General features: G+C 35.0%; 1 protein-coding gene across 1 annotated transcript; it reads left to right on the forward strand.

Moving 5' to 3' along the window:
* The first annotated feature begins 1,991 nt into the window (after nt 1-1,991).
* Nucleotides 1,992-3,354, forward strand: LOC106319581 (short-chain dehydrogenase reductase 3a-like). The gene is made up of 4 exons (XM_013757952.1): nt 1,992-2,072; nt 2,173-2,244; nt 2,354-2,622; nt 2,820-3,354. Exons 1-4 carry the CDS (start codon nt 2,053-2,055, stop codon nt 3,350-3,352), a joined length of 894 nt encoding a protein of 297 aa, XP_013613406.1. The 5' UTR covers nt 1,992-2,052; the 3' UTR covers nt 3,353-3,354.
* Nucleotides 3,355-3,825: the final 471 nt, after the last annotated feature.

The raw sequence follows: 3,825 nt of genomic DNA on the forward strand, positions 1-3,825 counted from the left end.
TGTTGGAGATAAACATAAAGATAACTTATGAGTTAAGTTACACCAATCCTAATGAGTATAGGATTAGCTTAAAAAATAGGAAATATGTGTTCCTAATGAGTTTAGGAAATATAGTCTCTATATAAAGAGTTGCAAGAGTGTTGCATACCTTTGTGTGAGCTTAGAGATTGTGTTTGAGTGCTTAAGTTTTGTGAGTGTTTCTTAAGCTTATAAAGAAGAGTTTCTTTATATTGAGTTCATACATTGCTAGGCTTATATGCACATGAAGATGAAAACTCAGAGCATACAAATTCAATCCACTCGACATTCTTGGATACATTCGATGCTTTTGCCACAAAAACATCCTCAAGAAACCCATTGAGAAGAAACTTCTTATCAAGTGTAAGTTTCTGTTCCAACTGAAAACTCTTGTTAGAGCCAGATGAGTCATGTACACAAACATTCAGGCATAGATGTCTTATCTCTACAACGCAGCATCGAGTCATCAACTTGACCATAAGAAAGTCCATGAACACGCTCACCTTTATTCTCATGGCTCTCAGCAATTACTTCACTTCTTCTCGAACCCGAATCAACTTCACCATGATCACAGCTCAGAGCTAAACTTGACTCAACTTGATCTTTTTTTCATTTTTTTCACTTTGAGATCATCAGCTAAGCAAAACAGTTGTAACACCAATGGGCTTAATAAGATTAGTCTAGAAAGTAGAAAGACTATGTAATTGGGCTTAAGCTTATCAATTACGGTCCGTGATGAACCAAAATCACGTGTACCCACGTGACGAGAAAAGACAGAGATACTGCTACTGTAAAACGAGACACAAAAGAGTTAAAGAGAGACAGAGTAATAGAGCTTGCTTTGTCTAAAGACTGTCTTAATACAAGCAAGATGACAAAACAAAAGGTGTTTTGATTTTTCTCAGGATTTTTAATTAATAATAATAATACTAGTATTAGTTACCCAATAGGACAATAATTTTACACTGATTAGTTATCTTAATCGTAATTAAAACCCAGACATAAAGAGGAGTTCTTGAGTTGTGGAATGTGGAGCAGTAAAGCCTGGGGAAACGGTGTCGTTATTGACTTTATTGTCCCTTGTAATGCAGACAAACCATGATCAAAACCTACCAAACCCAACTTAGTCGCCACTAACATAAATCTTACTTTAATCTCTTTTACCTTTCGGTTTTTTGGGTCAACAATAGCTTTTTGAGAATCTCTGTCTTATCCAAGATTCTCTCTTTTTTTGTTAACTTTTATAATCTTATCCAGTCGATAAAGGTTCTTTCTAGTAGTCTAGTACATTGGTCGAGTGACTGGTTGGACTTACAATACCATTATTTGTCTCCAACGTCATAGTTTTATTTCGACTGGTGTCGATATATCTAGCCTAATACGTCATTTAATAGCAAAAAAATTGTTTGCCAAGTAACATCTTTAACACAAAACAAACAAATTTTATCGGTTGAATGTGTATCACATGCATATGCAAACACTAATCAACCAGTTTTTGTTTTGTTCAAATCAACCAGTTAAATACCATATATATATGTTAGAAAATTTCAGCAAACGAATACGTAAGAGATATATAGCAAAAATAATATATATATATATATAGCATGAATCATTTTATGTCCATTCTAATACAACCGAGTTAAGATCTATAGCCTCACATTGATAAAAGTATATAAAATGACAAAGTATTATAATATCATAATAATATATAAATTTATTCATTGACACTTGATTTTAGAAAATTCAATAAAACTATATACAAATCAAATATTTTGCCTTCATAATTATATTTAAAAAGTGCATATAGCTTAGCTATGTTTTCTTAAAGTGGAATGACACGTTTAGCTCATACATTAAATAGTATAAAAGAATAACCAAAAGAAAAAAGAAAAAAAATATTATAATAAAATTGCATCTTGGTAAGCTTCTCAACCTTTACTCCCGTTGTCTCCCATGATAAAAAGCTTAAGCCTCTTGAACCAAAAATATCTCAATTCACATTCACATAGTGATTAAGAAGAGGAAGAGAGGAAAATGCTGAGGTCATTCACAAGGTAAAACACTCACAAGAAATGCTTTAGTCTATACTTAATTATCTAATTAAATAATATTAGTAATCGTTTCAATTTTCTTATCCGTGGCTTCTCTTTGCAGAAACTTCAAACTCATTGCTTCAAATGGTTCGATCCCTAAGCCAATAACCTCTTTTCTCCACTATTCGACTAGGTCGATCTCTATAATGTTCTTTAGTTATTAACAAAGTTAAATATCCTGATTTGATATTTTAATACGTGAAGAAAATCTTCTAAAATGTTTTACCCCAAACATACATTAGAAAGTTAGAAGGCAAAGTCGCGGTCATAACAGGCGGTGCAAGCGGCCTAGGGAAGGCCACGGCGGAGGAATTTGTAAGCCAGGGTGCTCAAGTCATTATTGTAGATATAGACGAGGAGGCTGGTCGTATGGTCGCGACCGAACTTGGCTCAGCCGCAAATTTCTTAAGATGTGATGTCACTGTGGAGGAACAAGTCGCTAAGGCCGTGAAAACCGTCGTGGCTCGCCATGGGAAGCTCGACGTACTACTCAATAGCGCCGGAATATCATGTAAGAAATGCTTCTACAGGAATTATAATCTAAAATTTTCTCTTTACAAAAATTTATTTACACATCGTATATAATAAGATAACTATGTACATGCGATAACTTGAATTATATTTTTTTTTCTTTGCTTTTTGTTAAAGTTTGATGAATGTCAGATATTAAACATCTTTCTAGTTACAAATATTACTTATAAAATACAGGCTCCATATCACCACCAAGCATAGCGGACCTAGACATGGACATATACGACAAAGTGATGTGTCTCAACGTGCGAGGCACCGTCTTAGGGATAAAGCACGCGACTCGAGCCATGATCCCCGCTGGCTCAGGCTCCATCCTTTGTCTCTCTAGCATCAGCGGGTTAATGGGCGGGTTAGGCCCACATGCATACTCAATATCTAAATTCACAATACCGGGTGTGGTCAAGACGGTAGCTGGTGAGCTGTGCAAGCACGGCATAAGGATCAACTGTATATCACCTGCGGGCATTCCTACGCCTCTAACGCTGAGAATGTTTCGAGAAGTGTTTATGGGTCACAACATTCCGGAGGAACAGCTTGTGGCCATTGTGAACGCAGGAGGAGATTTGAAGGGAGAGAAGTGTGAAGAGAGAGATGTGGCTAAAGCGGCTTTGTATTTGGCATCAGATGATGCTAAGTTTGTGACGGGGCATAACCTTGTTGTTGATGGTGGATTTACTTGTTTCAAGTCTCCTAATCTCCTTTTTCCTTAATATTCAAGCTAATTTAAGTATTCTATTGTATTGCAATATTGTTAATTAAAACTGTTTTGGCGATAGTTATTGATTCACTACAAGAAAACACATGCTTAACGACGAAATTTAACGAGGAAAAACAATCCTCGTAAATTTACGTCGATTTTACGAGAAACTTACGTGGAAAACTAATGTCATCGTTATTTCCTCGTAAAGTAACGATAAAAGCGTTTCGTCGTCGTAAAATAGATGTAATTTGACGAGTATTTTATGAGGAAATACTATTTCCTCGTAAATACGACGTAAACTTCGCGTATTATTTACAAGGAAATAGTTTACGTGTATTTAGCGAGAAAAATTTGAATCCACCAACTTTGTAGGTGTTACACGTTTTTTTTTTCCACCTAATTAATTTTTGTCGTAAATTCATAGAAAAATTACAACTACCAGATTTGAAATTTCCTATAAATATGGATGTTTGAACATCATTT

The sequence above is a fragment of the Brassica oleracea genome, unplaced genomic scaffold (assembly GCF_000695525.1).
Source record: "Brassica oleracea var. oleracea cultivar TO1000 unplaced genomic scaffold, BOL UnpScaffold00285, whole genome shotgun sequence".
NCBI classification, from domain to species: Eukaryota; Viridiplantae; Streptophyta; class Magnoliopsida; order Brassicales; family Brassicaceae; genus Brassica; species Brassica oleracea.